The sequence below is a fragment of the Bison bison genome, unplaced genomic scaffold, assembly GCF_000754665.1.
Source record: "Bison bison bison isolate TAMUID 2011002044 unplaced genomic scaffold, Bison_UMD1.0 scf7180017864143, whole genome shotgun sequence".
Taxonomy (NCBI): Eukaryota; Metazoa; Chordata; class Mammalia; order Artiodactyla; family Bovidae; genus Bison; species Bison bison.
This window is the reverse complement of record NW_011494715.1, coordinates 4,566,608-4,584,646: the sequence shown is the minus strand read 5'-3', so window position 1 is coordinate 4,584,646 and position 18,039 is coordinate 4,566,608. Positions and strand designations below refer to the sequence as shown.

The 18,039-nt window shown below is 43.4% G+C and overlaps 1 protein-coding gene across 1 annotated transcript in view; it reads right to left on the bottom strand.

The window, feature by feature from the left end:
- Positions 1–2,531: 2,531 nt before the first annotated feature.
- PINX1 (PIN2/TERF1 interacting, telomerase inhibitor 1) overlaps positions 2,532–18,039 on the bottom strand; it is a 65,965-nt gene continuing 50,457 nt past the window's right edge. The window contains exon 7 of the mRNA XM_010840279.1: positions 2,532–3,227. Coding sequence (XP_010838581.1) covers positions 2,766–3,227 — 462 coding nt within the window. The 3' untranslated portion in view covers positions 2,532–2,765. The remainder of the gene's footprint in view (positions 3,228–18,039) is intronic.

The window sequence follows — 18,039 nt, the reverse complement described above, 5'->3', positions numbered from 1 at the left end:
ATGGCCACACACACACAAAATTTTTTTGCTAGGACAGGTGACATCACAAGGGTGAGGACTAAATAAAAAATCGTGGGTGTGTTGGCCAGGGAAGAGAAGGGACTGGAGCATCACCAACCTAGTGATAAAAATTGAAAGAGGTCCTTTTATAAAACACAGTTTACCCATAAAAGGGGATAACAATAATAGTTATCTTACTGGGTTGTTTGAAGACTAAACGAGTTGATTTATTTAAAGTGCTTGGAACAAGGCCGGGCACATAAGACCACATGTAGTGATAATTATTTTCTATTACAATTAACAGTAAAGGAAAGAAGGGCATCACCGACAACATTTAAGAACCCCTTAATGGCAGAAAGATTTTCCTGGGCACCTACATTCCCCCTCTTAAAATTGTAGGATGCCAAAGAAAGCATTGACAGCTACAGTATTAATATATTTTCACCTAGTGAGATAACCTAAGGCAAAAAACATGGCTCATATATTAACTGTTTTTAAAGTATCATACCTATGAAATTCAAGTGTCCAGAGAGCATGCACTTCATTGTTCTAAATTCCACCTTAGATCCAGAAAACTAAGTGACCTGAGAAAGAGCTACTTCAGAAAAATGAAAGCCGAGCATTTCTAGAGAAAATAAAAGATGCTGTGTCAAAGCAAATGGTCACACTGTCTGCTCTTTGCTGCGTGTGTGCCTTTTTCTCAGGCTGCCCTCTTGATTATTAAAATCATTTGGTTCTTTCTGTGGCCCATTAAAATAATCATCACAGTCTACAGGTGCTCTCTGTGAGAGTCACACTTAACTAGTCTTGCGATGTCACTGCCTTGGGTTTCCAACTCAGAGAGCTCCCTGCAGCCCCTCCCTCCTCTGTTCTTCCCACCAGCCCCTGAACCCCAGATGACTGGTGTGCAGCTCCCTGCTCCCTAAATGCCCATTCACTTCCTCCCCCTGCACACAATTCAGCATATTCTTCTGACTCTTCACTTTTATTGGTAAAGGAAGTCAAAGTAAATAAAAGGCAAAAAAAGAAACAAACCCACCCCAGTCTATATACATATAAAGATAATTATCTTTAGGTTTTCTACATGGCCACTCCCTTCTGAAACTCGTTTCATTACAGGACAGGACAAGCAGAGATATCTTGGGCATGTGCCTTCTGGGAAGAAAAGTGACTTTAAAAATCTTTGGTGCTTTATTATACTGGACCTTGCTTGGAATTCTGAACGCTGAGGGCCACAATAAACTCAGAAGCTAGACTTCATAAGAATTTTCCCTGTGGTATGTGTCTGTATACTTCTAAGCAGTTAGCATCATTCAGAGTCTTAGGAGACTAAAATCAAACGTACTTCATGCACTTTCTCTGTTTTAAGAATCTCAAGGCCATGCTTCTTCATATATAATGTGTGACCCCAGGGGTTCAGGTCAAGGGCACGAGCTCATCAGGTGGTGGTTGAGTTTTCATTCCTCTTATCCAGGAGAATAGCTACAAGCCAGGTGGAAGGCAGCACACTGCCAGCCCGCGTGCCACAGCCCCGCGGCTCCAGACAGGTCTGCGGGATGGGGAGCAGGCAGCCAGCAAGGGCTGAGAGGAAAACCGGGAACTGAAAATAAGAGGGGAGCAGGGGTGAGGGAGTGCAAGGGTGAAAGGTCGCAGAAGAGAAGAAAGCAGAGGTCAAGAGAACAAAGAGAGCGGGAGAGAGGCAACCACACGCTGGACCGCAAAACCAGCTGCACTTTCCTTTTTCATTCTGTGTCCCAAAGAGGGTGTGACGGTGTCTGCAGTTTTCTGGGGAAACCCGCGTGTAGAGAGTTGAACCATCACACAGGCAGACACGCCAGGGTGTGTCGGGGCGCATATAAACACAGGAGGTGACACCAGTTGGTGTGAGCAAGGCTGAAGGTATCTTTTACACTTTATGTAATATTCATTTATTTTATTAATATTATGGCAGTCTCAATCGTGATGAAATTAACTTCATAAACTTAAGAGTCTCATTCTTTTGTTTTGTTTTGTTTAGCGTACTGAGGATCTCTTGATGGTCAGCAGTGAAGAAGAGCCCTCTCCAGGGGATCTGTCCTCAGGGATGCGTATCTGACCACCGACTCCCGCTGAGGAACCGCGAGAGGCCTCCTGTGAGAGCTGGGAAGTTAAACTGTGTCCACTGTCACCTCACTGCTTCCAATCTGTAGTCTTGGGGAAGAAGACCTCAAAATACACGGCTGTCACTGCTCAGTGGAAGAGAGAGCATTAAAGCAATTTCCCCATCACCACCAAACCAGACCAAAACAACTCTCTGATTTGAGAATGTAATCATATAAAACCGACTTGGCAAAAATGCGCGGGCTGGCTATAGAACAAAAAGAACTCTCTGAATGCCTTTTAATCCTTTAATTAGACTAAGTCCTTCAGAAGTGAGCACAGTTCATTGTTACTGAAGGAAACCAAGAGCAAATACAGACGGTGAGAGACACACATGTGCGTGTACATATAATGCTGTGCTCACATGAAGGTGAATAAATGTGCCAAAGGACTCAGAGTCCAGTAAGGAATTTATTTGTGTGTGACAGCCATGATTTGGAACATTGAAAAGTTCTGGGAATAGGATTTGGGAAAACGTGGTGTGGGCGAGACGCGACAGGGGCCAGGCATGTCGGAGGCGGTGCGCACACGGCTCCCTGGGTGAACCCGCCTGACGCCCAGCCAGGGGAGTCTGTCCTGGCAGCGCCCTGACAGCAGAGGAGCTGGGAGGCGCTGCTCCAGAGAACTCATTTGGAACCTTTCTTCTTTTTCACTGGTGTTTCATCTAGCGTACTATCCACTGCTGCCTCAACTTGCTTTGCTCCCTTTTCCTTTTCTTTCCTTTTTTTGGGCTTTGGCGGGGAGTCCTGGTTGTCGAGTGGACCCACGTGACCCTCTCCAGCCTCAGCAGGAGCCCCAGGATTCTCATCCCAGCGAGGGTCCCCCAGCTCACATTCCACTTGGTTTCTCTTCTTCTTGGCCTTAGGTTGGATGTGGTTTTCCACATTTTTATCTTTTGCCTCTTTCTTTCTTTTCTTCCCCCTTTTCCTTTCCACTGGGGTCTCTGAAGCCTCCGGCCCTGCAGCCACGCCTTGAGCTTTGCTCTTCCGCTCCGCCATGCGCCTGGCAAAGTACTCGTGGATGGTGAAGGCACTGGTGGTCGTGGTGGAGGTGTCAGTCTCCTCCGTGGCAGACAGGCTGGGGTGGTCCTGGGGTGGGGAAGAGTGAAAAACGGTTATTTATCAGCTAATTATGCTTCACCACATCTAGGAAGCCTCTGCCCGGAGACCCACACGCTTGTCAGCCCGGAGACCTAGCTAGGGGACCAGGTCTCCTCTTGTTTCCTCCTCCTTGCTGGCCAGAGCTGAGCTGCACAACACGGAACAAGGTGGCCAGATGCACCGGCTGAGGACTCTACAGGGTGGGAGGCTGGACCGGAAGATGCTAACTTCACAAGGTAGACGGCAAGTTACCCGGACAGAATTCTGAATGAACAGCTCCTGCGCAACAACATGAAAATTGGCAACAAAAGTCCTAGAGGCTCAGAAACAAAGACCCTGAAAGCCTGGAGCTTTGTGGTGTCATCAAGACACCTCCTTCGGCTTGCTGTGGATTCACAGGCTTTTGTGCCCTGACCCACAAGCTTAGAAACCGTGTATATGTAAACCCCAGACGTGCCAACCTGGACCTTGGTGTGTCCAGGGCACCTTCTTTTCCCTCCAAAGGCAAAGCATGGCCCTCTGGCAGCCGCTTGGGGGAGGAGGCGCCAGGGCTGGGAGACGGGAGACGTCCCCTCCCACCCCTCAACTCTGCCATGACCTAGACACTCCTGGCTGTGTTCGTCCTGCTTCTAAATGGAGGAATTACTCACTCGTAACCACGGGGATTAACTGCGGTTTACATTTTAATTTTAAATAAATATACTCCCGGTTGTAAAGCTTGAGAAAAGGAAAAAAAAAAAAAAAACAACCTTAACTTAATAGGTTGGGAGAAAAAATGAAATGCTGGTATCACACCATATAGGTTGTGGCTGGCTGGCAGTAAGGAGGTGAAAAAGTGTGTGTAGAAAAGGAAGCACCTTCGAGTGGAAGAATATAAGGACTGTGTTTTAAGTAAAGTCAGTGTCTGGAATACTTTTGCCCACAGTCTTTTAAAGTAATCAAGCCATTAAGCAACTAAGCTAAACTTAGGTTCTTCCTTCATATTCACTTATTCGCACAGGAAGAGATTGGTTGTCCGACCCTTTCCAGGCTGGAAAACAGTTTTCTAAATAAATCCATTTCCAATTGGAGTCCACAAATTATTCTGAACTTGGTGGGCAAAACTCTGCTCACGCAGCTAACTTTATTACAACCAACACATATAACTGAACTACATATTTTCTTGTTACAGCAGCACTCCAGACCCAGCCCAGAGGCCTCCAGCCTGAAGCTTTGACTGACTCAGTATTATTTCAGTGGGCAATGGGGCTTTGAATGGCCATTGGCCCGGATAGCTGTCACCAAAGATACCTTACCAACAACATCAAACTTCTCCGATCAACACAAACCTAATTTTATGAAGGGCTAAAACCACAAAATCATGTAGTCAGTTTTTTAAACTTCAAAAGGGAAAATGTAGAACACCGTTTAACCAAGGTGGAATAAACCAACTGACCTTTTTAAATGTTATCTATCAGTATTCGATTTTGCCTGGAAGCCCATGAAGTAATTTTGAGGAAAATTTTAAAATAGCTGCACAGAAGCCAAAAACAAGGTCACTTTGTCTTTTGGTTCCTCAAATATTGAAAAAGACCTGAAGTTTTGCAGAACAGGATGAAAAATCTTAAGACTCTCTTGATCCCAGCCAATCCCAGTCTCATGGACAAGAAAGGTCATGCCTTCCATGAAGTAAGGGCACACAGCCACACACAGCAAGTCTGTATGAAGGCGGCCTGTTTATATAAAACAGGGCTCATTTAGCTTCACAGTATTAAAGGGGTTTATCTTATGTGGGCCAACTCCTCTGGAGCGTCTCTGTGTCTTAGACTCTCAAATGCAAGTCATATCCTATGGCTCCTTACCTTGTTCACCCATTTATTAGCTTCTGAATTCCTGCTTTTAACAGTTAAATCACAGGAACTAATTACTGGTATTAATCACACTTTTAGTTACTAGAAAATACAAGATCGTTTTTGAGTCACTTGTTGAATTCAGCGGGCCTTTCTAGTCCCAGAAAATAACTCTGCTCATAATCAACTCCTATGGTGATAAGAATTTTGATAATCACGGGCCACTGCACAACAAGCTCAGCAGGGCATAGAGACAAGCCAGAGAGGTGCCAGCACCCAAATGCTATTGATCCCAAGGAGAGTATGGGCAAGACAATGACTTTCGGGGAGAGCTGGGGAATGCCAGGGGCAGCCTCCCACACTCCAAGAGTGTATGTGATTTAAAAACCATGGAAACAAAGGAGGGACAGGTTGCAAATCTGAATGCTGTAGAAGCAAGGAAGGCCCTGGTCTCATATTTTATGCTTTTACAAATCCGACACCCAATTTTACTGCAGTGATTACAATTCTTGTTTCTATAGTCTCAGCCACAAATGTGAAAAATGTATACTTCTTCAAGAAAACATACTTTTCATATCTGGTCGCTTCTTCAAAGTAAGTAAGTACTGAGAAACGCACTAGATACTTTTTAGTACTGAAATAGAATCCACTCGCTTCTTCCCAGGTTTCCACTAAACACATAATACAACCTCAAAAAGTAAATTCTGTAATACCACATGTGACTTACACTACTTCATAAACCTTGAGAATCCCAATTTGCTAGCAGTGTTCTAAAAACGAGGAAAGTAAGTTTACAAATAACTGGAAAACTTCCTGTTCCATACAAAATACTAGCAAGGGAGGTCTGGCTAACTAATGATTTTACCAAATATTTGACTTAACCTCAGGGATTTAGGAAACCTCTTCTTTTAAAATTCCAATTCCTGCTATTAACTAATGGAGAACCTTAGATAAATCCCATAACTTCTCTGGGTCTCAGTTACTAAGCAAGTCAAATAAGTAGATTAGATTCAACTTGAAAGTCTAAAAGTTACTGAACTCTGAAATGATATTTGGGGCAGCCATTCCTCTGTGACACCGAGAGCAGAGGAGGAGAGTGAGGCAGGACAAGCAAGTAGCAGGACGAGCTCGGCTCAGGGAGGACTAGCACCCCGACTGCCAAATCAAGATGCAGAAGTGCTAGCAATGCACTTATAAGTCTATACACAGAAAAATATTTTATACTAACCACCTGTATAAAAATATTTTATACCAACCATCTGCCAGAGAGCAGACCTAGTAATACCACTTAGGAGAGCAGAAGGGGCCAAATACTATTTGCACTGAATAATTTGTAAGAATACATTTAAAAGAATTGACACTATATATTAGAAGCTAAAATCAATAAAAGCAAGAAACTGGGGTTGACTATTAACTGGAATATGAATCTATTTTAAGTTTACTCTCTGGAAATCATTCCAATGTTTCTAAAAAAGGTGGCAAGAAGCTGTAACTTTAAAAATAACAATCCTATTTTGTACTTAAGGTTGTTTTTTTTCAAATTATTATTATTTATTTGGCTGCATCTTGTCTTAGTTGTAGGCTTCCCAGGTGGCGCTAGTGGTAAAGAACCCACCTGCCAACGTAGGTAGACATAAGACATGTGGGTTTAATCCCTGGGTCAGGAAGATCCCCTGGAAGAGGGCATGGCAACCCACTCCAGGATTCTTGCCTGGAGAATCCCATGGACTGAGGAGCCTGGCAGGCTGCAGTTCATAGAATTGCACAGAGTTGGACACGACTGAAGCAACTTAGCATGCACAGTCTTAATAGAGGCATGCAAAGTGTTAGTTACAGCATGTGGGATCTAGTTCCCTGACCAGGGATCAAACCTGGGCCCCCTGCACTGGGAGTGTGAAATCCCATGGACAGAGGAGACTGGCGGGCTACAGTCCATGGGGTCACCAAGAGTCAGACACAACTGGGCGACTGAGCACACACACATACCACAATCATCTCAGGTGCCTGAAAGATGCCCGTCACCTTTTCTCAAAAGAGGTTGTTCTTTGCTTTTGTTAGGTACTCTCTCTAGAGGCTGGGCAGCTCAATGAGCCACGTACTCAAAGCTCTCCTGGGTTCCTTGTCCTCTGTGTCACTCAAACATATCTAATCAGATGGAATAATAGTAAAAGGACCAAATAAAGAGGCTTCTCTTTATTATTCTCAGAAGACTGCTGTTAGTAACGTTTGAGGCAGGGAAACATAGCAGTCTGGATGGAGAATTTAGAAAGATGTTATGGCAGATGCACCTTAAACCTAAAATCTTACCACTTGTGATAAGCTTACAGTGCAGGATGAAGTTTAAAGGCAAAACTTAGCAACCTAGCCTTTCTCATGTGTCACTGCTGATCTTAAGTTACAAGATGACTGAAGCCTTTTGATTTCCATGCCAAGATACAGAGATCAGGGTGTGATAGTAATCCTTCAGTGAGCTTTTCTCACTGAAAGGAAAAGCAGACACCAGAGCTCCAGGGTGATAGACTCCGCAGTGGGGGCATTAGCTCTGAGTGCTGTGGCTTGTGATAAACAGAAGCTCACTTCCACCCTGGCCTGTCGTCAGCTTGCGCTGGATCAGTCTGGGAAGAGTTAAGAGAGCTTGGCAAGTGAGGAGTTCGAAAGAACACTTGGCATATTTTCTAAGCTTTCCAGCGGGACAGTTCTAACAAACACAATTATGTCTTGATGTCATCATGGGAGGTAGAAATTGTACCCATCCACTTAGGACAGTGATGAATTCAAGTCAGAATCGATTTCACGTCCCATCAAGAGGAGGGCAGAGCTGAGGTGAGGGCGGTGCCTGACTGTGGGGGCATGAAACGCTTTGCTGACAGAGGGAGCAGAGGACGCTGCTGGGGTCATCCACTATGTTCGCTGCAATGGTCTTCAGACCCTCGATATGCAGCCGTGGCCATCACTTCCTTAAAGATCAAGTACAAAAGCACCTCCCCCCAGAAGCTGGTCCTTTGGGGAACAACCTCTCTTCTTTACTACCTGTGACTAGCAATTCGTTACTTTTACCTTCCGGTCTTAAAAAGTCTGTTTTCTAAGCATCTTCCCATGGAAACTTTAAGTTCCCTGAAGGCAGGAACCATTCCTCTTTCATTTGTAGCACAGCCTCTCAAGAGCAAACACGTGGTGAGGGTTCCAGGAAAGCACAACAGACACCAACCCCAGGCAGATCAAGGCTGGGAAGCACTCCCACCACCCCCACTGCACCAGCTCTGTGTTTGTGGGCTCAGATTCCCCCGCAAGCCAGGCAGGGCTAATGACTAGAAGGTGCATGGAAGAGTGGGAAGGAAAGACAGAGCTGGCATTTTGAGGTGGCTGTTCTTCCTACAGGATGAAACCATGCTCCTCTAATCAGATGCCACCTTGCCTCTTGGGGCACTACTACAGGCACATCCCAGAGCCTTTTTAATGTGATCAGCCGATTACTCCCTGTGGTCCTAAGCGATGCAAAGCTCTGCCAAATGATCCATTTGTGTCTCCTCTGGTCTGTTATTCCACTTGTTATCACACCACCTTCCAGAAGATTAGGCATGAATAAATCAGCAAAATGAGGTGGTGTGCTGTAGGGGAACTGTCACAGGCATGATGTGTGGTGAGCTGAACACAAGCAATAAAATAACCTGTATGAGTTAACTGTTCTTGCCATCAAAAGAAGAGGCTGGAAAGCAAGAGAGTTCTAGGGTACATCAGAGACAGAGGTAGGAGATGTTCTGAGAAGACAGTCGGGTCAAGCTCCACTAGAAGCCCCACCTTGACAGCAGGGTGTTAAGGTGCAGCCTGCAGGCTGTCTTGAGCTATCACACAACTGGTGAAGCTGCTGACGGCAGGCAGTCATCAAGATGGTTTGTCTCCAAAGGTTTTAAGCTCAGAAGTGGTCAACACGCTGGTTAGAAAACACGGATGGTGCGACTCTGTCGACCCCTCTTCTCTTGCCTTCTATGGTGTCTTTTTGGTTTCAACATGATTGAAAACAGTGTTTCACTGACAAAGAGCTATTTCTGCACTCACAAGAAGTTTACTCAAGTGTGAACTCTTGCGTGTTTTTTTGTTTTTTTTCAAGATTATCATTTACTCACATCTGGAGTTAGGCTAAACATACAAAGTCTCAGGAAATAACCAGCCTTGTGGAATCTGCCTGGAAGACATAATCACTTTCAGGTGGGCAAGTATCCTAAGAGTTAAAAACAAATACCAGACTCTACTGAACAGAGGGAAGGTTTGATTTGAAGAGGGGTTAAAAACAAAAAAGCACAACGGGACTAGAATTATGCAGTACCTCTTAACTTTATGTGTGTGTGTAATGTGTATCTGCTCATGCATACAGGTTCTAGGAATCCAGGGCCTGTGCAGGGGTTCCAGGAGGGCCCAAGTTCTCTCTCTTTTTTTTTGCCACAGCACGCAGCGTGCAACATACGGACCTCAGTTCCCCAACCAGAGATCAAACCAGTGCCCCTCGCCCCCACATTGGGAGTGCAGAGTCTTAAACACTGGACCACCAGGGAAGTCTCCGGGAGGGCTCTGTCTAGAACAGGGCGAGCAGAGAACAGCCCAAGGGCCAAATCCGACCGCTGCAGATCTCTGCACACCTCATAAGCTAAGAATGCTTTTTACATTACAAATAGTTCGGGGAGAAAATTATCAAAGGAAGACTATCTCATGACATGTGAAAATTATGTGAATTTCAAACTTAAAGTTTTGAATTTCATCAGAAAAAAAAAAATGTGGAAATGTGTTTTTTCTCCAGTATATAAGTAAACTAAGTAACTAAGCTAAGTAAATACCTGCTGAATGAATGAATACACTGATTGTGAAATATAATCTGCTATTTGGAAATGTTAGATGCATGTGAAGTACACACACACACACACACACACACCCACACACCGAGTAGGAGGGCTTTGGGTTTTGATGAAGTTCTAATCTCAGTCTCTTGCTACTTTACTGAATTATCCTGGTGAGTGTTGGAGAGGGCTGCTATTTGCCATTTGATTTCTGGCAGACAAGGAAGTTTGGTTATGAAGTGATCTATGTTAAAGGGAACTCACAACCCCCTGTAACCTCTCTAATGTTAAAACGCTGGAACACTGCCTGGCACCTACAGACTCACAAATGAACTGGACATCTCAGAGAAGATAATGGGAACTGGAAGGGACAAAATACCTTGCTTTTCTCTGGACAACAGCAGAGAAATACAAATAATGCCAAATTCTTCATAGGAAGGTCAGTGCTAACAAAGCTGTTCATTTTGTTTTTCCACTTGCCTCATCAGCTGCTCAAATGACCACTTATTAAGAAAAGCCAATATAAACATATTTTAAAAGGATGGTTCTCTATGACAACAACTCCTCTCAAGTAACTGACATCAGAGCTCCTGATAAGAGTCATGCAGCCTCTGGGGAAAGAAGAAAGGAGCAGGTTTCCAGCCTCCCTGAAAGGTCTCAAGGCTTGGAAAGTTGCAGCGATCCGTGTGGCAACAGCTCACAACACACGGGCCGTTACAAGGTAAACGAGGCTCCTCCAAAGCTAGAAATGATCAATGTGACATAGGTACCAACTGCTTTGAATGAAGCCTAAAAATAATCCAAGTTGACTGTATTTAATAATTCTAGGTCAACTGGTTCCGTTCCCTGCTCTCTGGAGGCAGGACAAATAGCTTTGATAAGTGGTTGCAGGCTAGTGCTGGGACCTCCAAAAGCAGACGCAGCGGCTAACAAAGGGTCTGTCTCTTCCTTCTTTACTCCACTGACTTGAAAATTGCTTAAGAATCATAATAACTCAAATTTAGGCCTCTTATTATAGAAAGCATAGCATCTTTTGAAGATGTTAGAGAATCTAGTATTTTGAAACAAGGAATAGAATATGAACAGTTATTTGGAAGAGTCACCATTATTAAGAAGAGAAAGATAAATTAATTTAGGTGAACAAAGTTATTATTAAGTCCTCTCCCTATGTTCTTGTGTACTATATAAAGTTAATTATTATATAGACGTCTTTTTAAATTTTTTATTGGAGTTGATTTGCAATGTTATGTTAGTTTCTGATGTACAGTGAAGTCAGTTTTATCTGTGTGTGTATCCACTGTTTTTTAGATTTTCTTCCCATATAGGTTATTACAGAGTACTGAATAAAGTTTCCTGTGCTATACCGTAGGTTATTATTATCTATTTTAAATATAGTAGTATGTATATGTCATTCCCAATCTCCCAATTTATCCCTTCCACCCCATGACCACAAATTTGTTTTCTACATCTGTGATTCAACTTCTGTTTTGTAAATGAGTTCACGTGTACCATTTCTTTAGATTCCACATATAAGTGATGTCATACTTGTCTTTCTCCGATTTACTTCACTCAGTATGACAATCTCTACTATAGACCTCTTTTTAATTGACCAGGAATTAAAATAGCAAATAAAAATATTTCTAAAATACTTCGAGGAGTAAATTTGGAAGTGCAAAATAATTCTGTGTTTAAAGGATATTTAAGGTGCCTCAGTGGTAAAGAATCTTTCTGCCAATGCAAGAGACACAGGAGATGTGGGTTTGATCCTTGGGTCGGGAAGATCCCTTGGAGGAGGAAATGGCAACCCACTCCAATATTTTTGCCTGGGAAATCCCATGGACAGAGGAGCCTGGAAGGCTACAGTCCACAAGGCTGCTAAGAGTCAGGCACGACTGAACACGCATGCACAAGTTAGTAAGAGTAAATTAGATAAAATTCTGAAGTCACTGAGTCATGCAATAAAAGTAAATTATACAAAAAAAAAAGAGAGAGACTGAGGACCAAAATGCGGCCATCCAGCCCTGCATGGAGCAGCTAGAGTGGCTGCTGTTGACTTGACCAGGCCTGGGGCCCAGAAAGGAGCTCCCACCTTCGGGAGACACACAGTTGAAAAAAAAAGGGGGGCGGGATGGTCTGAGATCTCATGGAAGTGTTCTTACCACAACATTTTTTTTTAAAATAACACATCAGGAGAATTTATTTTTTAGAATAGACAGAAACTAAACAAGAAAACTAACTACAACACAACTCCATTCAACAAAACCTCTAACCAATTAAACTGAGATTACCGTTCCAGAGAGTTCATAAAAAATAAATAAAATTATTACTGCTATTAAATATATAATCCTTCTCTTATACATTATCATACATATAATGTAAATATATAATCTCTTAGTTTCACATAAGCTATAGTTTTATAAGCAAAAAATTATTAGAGAGAAAGAACAAGTAATATACTGCTTCCCTATCTGCTCAGAACCCAAAAAGTTCCTAAAGCAAGAGCTGCCGCTTGTTTGTAGCCCCCTGACTGGCTCAACTCAATGCCTACAGCACAGCGCTTCCCTAAGGAGAAGGACAATTTTTTACTTGTTTTTCTTTTTTAAAATCTCCTATCTGTTGCAGACCAAGATTTTGGTTTAAAAGAAAATTTTAAATTACTAGGAAGACAAAATTTCAAAAACACATATAAAACACAAGTTCAAATTTCTAAAAATTAATATCACACTATTATAAATGTTTCTAAATGCTTACTCTCAATTTCTTGCCCTGTCACAGGCTGGCCATACTTTGAGCGGCACTGGTATTCAAAGGAAATATTCAAAGGAAAGAAAGAAAGGGGCTGAGTTTGGTACAATGGAAATGGCAATGTGTCAAGAAATCTGTCCTTTGGGACCTCAAAGCAAATCGTTTGCAAAACAAGGCAGGAGGGGTACTCACTGACTTTTCCAAACACGGCTTCAGCAGTGTGTGCCTTTTTCCAAGCACAATCTTTTATTTTTTTATTTTTTTTATTTTTAAACTTTACATAATTGTATTAGTTTTGCCAAATATCAAAATGAATCCGCCACAGGTATACATGTGTTCCCCATCCTGAACCCTCCTCCCTCCTCCCTCCCCACACCATCCCTCTGGGTCGTCGCAGTGCACTAGCCCCAAGCATCCAGTATCGTGCATCGAACCTGGACTGGCAACTCGTTTCATACATGGTATTTTACATGTTTCAATGTCATTCTCCCAAATCTTCCCACCCTCTCCCTCTCCCACAGAGTCCATAAGACTGTTCTAAACATCAGTGTCTCTTTTGCTGTCTCGTACACCGGGTTATTGTTAAACAGAAGGTTAGTGTGTAACACCTGAGGGGAACGGTGGTTGAGGTGGCACTCGGGGAACCAGAGCTCAAATACCTCCTCTCCCCTTGCCAGGCCCCGGACAAACCCAGGGCTCTATGGAATACCGTTTGAAAAGCAACAGCCATTGCTAAGGTCCATTACAATTTTAATGTTCACTGTAGCCTAGATAATTTCACAGCACTCAGGAACAGGAGACTAAGAAGCTTTCAAGAATAAAATTGGACATTTACCATTACCTAACAAGTACAATTCTTAAGGTGTTATTAACCTTTGGAATTCCAACAACCTGCTGTTTGTGAGTACGGGCCTGTGACCAACGTCTTCCAAAAGTGGTAGCAGAGTACCAAACCTGGTCTCTTCCACAGTGTAAAGTCTTAAGCTGCAAACCAGACTCTGAGGGTCTAAGTGACTGAGATGAAGTCAAGGTTGACTGACTCCTACCTAGTGTGGCTCCAAAGAGGACCCAGAGGAGAAATGGTTAACTCGGAGACCTGCGTCACCAGTGGCCCCAGCAGTCCCTGCAGACTACAGCGAGAGAAGCAAAGCGCCACCTCACTAGCCACTGGCTGTGCTCTAACCCAAAGGAAGGCACCCCTTCATCCTATTTTCATTACAGCACAGGATGGCAATCCGGGAGAGAATGTTATTTCTGCTTTCCAGCCAGAGGGAGCCAAGGAAAAATGTATCAATATTTCACTCCTCTCCTCCAACACTGAGCCATCAATGTGTCGATTTCTTACTATCACAAAAGCTCTTAAACCTTTTGCTTGATCTGTCAACAAACAAAAAGCCAAATCTAATCCTTTCAGGCCAAACCTACGTCCTGGCAAAAGTCTAACCAAACAAAACCGCCCAGGGACTTGCAGCTCTGGCTGGTTCAGTAGCCCTTTCTTTCCCTCAGCCCTCGCTGCTTTTTCTTTCCTCCTGTTTTTTTCATTTGTGTCTTATTATGAAGTTATCTTTGTTGATCTGGAAGATGACACACACATTTAGTGGTACTAAAACAACCTTCAAATAAGTGATGACCCACTTTCTCCTTTCTGGCCTTACAGAGTAGAGGCAGGCCCCCGAGCCCTGTTTGAAGTCCTTGCTGCCAGGAGATGGTCGGTTTATGTCTCTTGTCCGAGGACAGGAAAAGGACGCACTCTCGGCACCGTGTGCTGGAGAGAGATAAGACCAGAGATTTCTGTCCTCGGCACCTTATCAGCTCTTCCTGCTACTTTCCAGAGCGGAGAGCACCATGACTGGCAATAAACCAGCCTACACAGGGGCTGGGTGGCGGGCAGCTTGGGGACTGGAAGGAGGGAGGTAGGAAGGGGTGCAGAATGAGGTTTTTAATATATCTCTAAATGGTTCGGTCCAAATAAAACTGTCTTAAAAAAAAAAGTTTAAAACACCCATATTTTACATCTCACTCTGCTAAAACTGCAGCAACGGGGGTAGACGTTTTTATAAGAACTTCCCCTCTGGTTGGAATGCACTACCACTTTTCCTTGCTCGGAGCCCTGCCCCTAACTGCTTTGTGCTACTGGCTTCCGGGCACGGGCACGTAGCAGGAGTCTGACCTGCCTGTGGGCCTGGCGGTGGGGGGGCGCGATGGGGGGCACGCGGCGGGAGGCCCGTAAACTAGAGGCTGCGGACGGAATGGTTTCTATAGGCACCCGTGCCTCCACTTATTTGACTTTTAAGTTAATTTTTCTTGGAGTACAGTTGCTTTACAATGTTGTTTAAGTTTCAACTGTACAGTAGATGTGTCTTCATTTAGACAACCAGTGTTTTCTCTTGGGGATTATGTGCGAGCAGTAACAGCTGCACAGCCTGACCAATGGGGTAACGAGGTAAAGAAGAAAGATCTTGGAATCAGGCTCCATGCAAAAACTCTGTGCAGAATTTAAATTACAGAAGTGAATAATCTACAACATAAGAGAATAAAAATGGAGAATATAATCAGGAATCAGTGGACATATAACAAAAGTAAAATTTAAGAATGCAATTTCTAAAAATAAAATGAAGGCTTCCCTGGTGGCTCAGTGGTAAAGAACCTGCCTGCCAATGCAGAAGACACAGGTTCTATCCCTGGTCCGGGAGGATCCCATATATCGTGGAGTAATTAAGCCCATGCACTACTGAGCCTGACCTTGACTCCGGGAGCCACAATAAGCAAAGCCACTGCAGTAAGTCTATGCGCCCCAACTAGAGAGCAGCCTCCGTTCTCCACAACTAGAGAGAGTCTGTACACAGCAACGAAGACCAAGACGGCCAAAAATAAATAAATAAAATTCTAAAAAAATTAAATGAAATGAACTGGATTTTGCAACCAGTCAGTTGAATCCTTTTGCAGAACAAAATTCCAAATGACTTTGAAACACTGTCATTTGACTGTGCATAACCTAATAGATGTACCATAAGGGACAAAAAGAATTGGCCAAAAAAAATTTTTTTAAAACACCTCAACCTACTTTTTTTTTTGATAATCAAGTTATTGATGTTATTCTGTAACTACTATATATTCAATGGGAAATAAGCAAATGAATAATGTGGCATTTAAATGCTTTTTATTTCTAGAATTGAGAAATTCCTAGATTTCTTACTGTGGCTAAATAAAAACAAAAGATTAATAACATTAAGTCTTGTGGTCCTGAATTTGAATGAGCAATGTGAATATAAACTCATGATATACTTTATCATTCGAAAAGAGTTGTGTCTTATTTGTTTAATCACCTGTCATTCAACAATGCTCTTGGATGGCAAGGAGAAACATCTGAGTTAAGAAAAAAAAGGAATTGGAAGGGTCTGGATCAAGGGAACTAGAAAGGAAGAAATTAAAATAATGTTACTCAGAAGAAGAATGATAAAATAATGAGAGACTATACTGCAGGGAGTTGTGACCATACTTGGAGCCTCTTTATACATGGCCTGTTACACAGTATTGGCTAAACTATAAGATCCAGGCTGAGCCTCAATGATTAGTGGGCTCTGAAGTTCACTTGTAACTTCAACTCAAAGACAGCTGCTTTTATCCAATAATTTTAAGAAGGTGCCTCCAAGATATCAGCCTAAGAGTCCTAGATTTTTCTTGGGATCTCTAAAAAGGAGTCTAAGATACATGGTAACCAATGATAATGTGTCATACATCATGACTGATCCAATCCCAAGTAACTGGGGCCCATTAAAAAACAGAATAGTATGAATGCCAAGTTTTTGCCTCCATAAAAATGTACTTATCATGGTAACAAGGAGGAAGGGCTGGGATGAACATGGGGGGTGATAATCTAAAATTAGATGACTGATTTAACTAAATGAATAATGTCACTGTTTTAAAAGTACGTTACACATTTTTTAAAAAGAATTTCTTAGGATCACAAGATAGGCAGGTAAACAACGTCCAATCTGAAACTATAATAATTTTGGAATAAGAATTAGATGACTATCTAAAACTGATACCCTATTATAGGCGTCCTTTTATTTACTTTAATACTTTTACATATTGATTTTCGGCTGTGCTGGGTCTTCACCGCTGAGCACGGCTTTCTCTAGTTGTGGTGTGCAGGCCCCTCACTGCAGCGGCTTCTGTTGCTGTGGGGCACGGGCCCTAGACGCACAAGCCTCGGTAGCTGCGGCACCCGGGCTCCTAGTTACAGCTCCCGGGCTCTAGAGCACAGGCTCAGTAGTTGTGGCGCACGGGCTTAGTTGCTCCCAGGCATGTGAGATCTTCCTGGACCAGGGATCGAACCTGTGTCTCCTGCACTGACAGGTGGATTTTTACCACTGAGCTTCCAGGGAAGCCTACAGGCTTCCTTTTAGGAATAGCACTGACAAGAATGTTCAGAATGTACTTAGGGAAAGCAGCTTCCTCAGGTCAGCTTCTCTGTTTGAAACCCCATCTAATCTAGGTTACAGAAATCCAGACATAAAATGCATTTAAGCACTTAAATGCATTTAAGGCTATTTAAAGTTCAGGCCCACAAAATGTTTCAAAACTGGTCAAGTAAAACTGAGACCCTCCATATGATTTTAAGAGTTGGAATGAGAATTACAAAAGGAGCCCTGGACAAATGTCAGGGGATGCAAGTGAGTAGGCTGGCTGTCACTATAGCTACTACATTGCTTAAAATGACTCTTTCTAATGCAGAAAACATCAGAAAGGCAACAGATGACAAAACAAAACCCAGCCACTCTGGCCTTGTGCTATTTGCAGAGACTGAGTGCTATTTGAAGAAAAAAAAAAAAGCTGAGTGACTTTCCTAGCACCTCACTGGGTTTCAGTTAAAAAGTAACAGAACCCTGACCTACCATTTTATGGTGGGATGACAAGGGAGATTAGGACTGAGATATAGCCACTACTATGTGTAAAACAGATAGCTAGTGGGAACCCGTGTAATGCACAGGGAGCTCAGCTCAGCGCTCTGTGATGACCTAGAGGGGTGGGATGCGGGGGAGGGGTGGGAGGTCCAAGAGGTAGGAGATATATGTACCAGTTCAGTTCAGTTCAGTCGCTCAATCGTGTCCGACTCTTTGTGACCCCATGAATCGCAACACGCCAGGCCTCCCCGTCCATCACCAACTCCCGGAGTTCACTCAGACTCACGTCCATTGAGTCAGTGATGCCATCCAGCCATCTCATCCTCTGTCGTCCCCTTCTCCTCCTGCCCCCAATCCCTCCCAGCATCAGAGTCTTTTCCAATGAGTCAACTCTTGGCATGAGGTGGCCAAAGTACTGGAGTTTCAGCTTCAGCATCATTCCCTCCAAAGAAATCCCAGGGCTGATCTCCTTCAGAATGGACTGGTTAGA